Here is a 412-nt window from a genome sequence, read left to right as displayed (position 1 = left end):
GGAGCGGCAGAGAAGGAGCGCGGAAGGAGAAGGGAGAGAGCGAGGAAGGAAGGAGGAGGAAGAGGAGGAGGAGGAGGAAGGCGCTCGGCCGCCGCTGCCCCGGCGCAGCAGCGCCCCCCAGCTCTCGTTCCCGGTCTTCTCGCTCCGGCCTCAGCCATGAAGGCGGCGGTGGACCTGAAGCCCACCCTGACTATCATTAAGACGGAGAAGGTGGACATCGATCTCTTCCCGTCCCCCGGTGAGCCGCCCGAGTCGCGGGGAATCCCTTCTCGCTTCCTCGAGGGTGGCGGTTTGGGGGTGTACGCGGTCTCTGGGGGGGTCCCTGTGGAAGGGCGAGGTGCGGGGGCCGCCCCGGCTCTGCCCGGCGGGGCAAGGCGAAGTTGGCTTCGGAGCTCTCTGAAGACTTCCCCTG

General features: G+C 68.2%; 1 protein-coding gene across 5 annotated transcripts in view; it reads left to right on the top strand.

Moving 5' to 3' along the window:
• The window catches only part of ETS1 (ETS proto-oncogene 1, transcription factor), a 66,429-nt gene that overhangs the window by 26,556 nt on the left and 39,461 nt on the right, over positions 1-412 (top strand). The window contains exon 1 of one of the 5 annotated variants that reach the window (XM_010723580.3): positions 27-238. The exons of the other annotated variants lie outside the window; for them this stretch is intronic. Within the exon in view, the coding sequence (XP_010721882.1) occupies positions 157-238 (82 nt within the window). The 5' untranslated portion in view covers positions 27-156. Of the gene's footprint in view, positions 1-26; positions 239-412 lie in introns of those variants that run through there. 5 annotated transcript variants of the gene reach the window in all.

Source organism: Meleagris gallopavo, chromosome 26 (assembly GCF_000146605.3).
Source record: "Meleagris gallopavo isolate NT-WF06-2002-E0010 breed Aviagen turkey brand Nicholas breeding stock chromosome 26, Turkey_5.1, whole genome shotgun sequence".
NCBI classification, from domain to species: Eukaryota; Metazoa; Chordata; class Aves; order Galliformes; family Phasianidae; genus Meleagris; species Meleagris gallopavo.
This window is presented reverse-complemented; position numbering and strand designations above follow the sequence as displayed.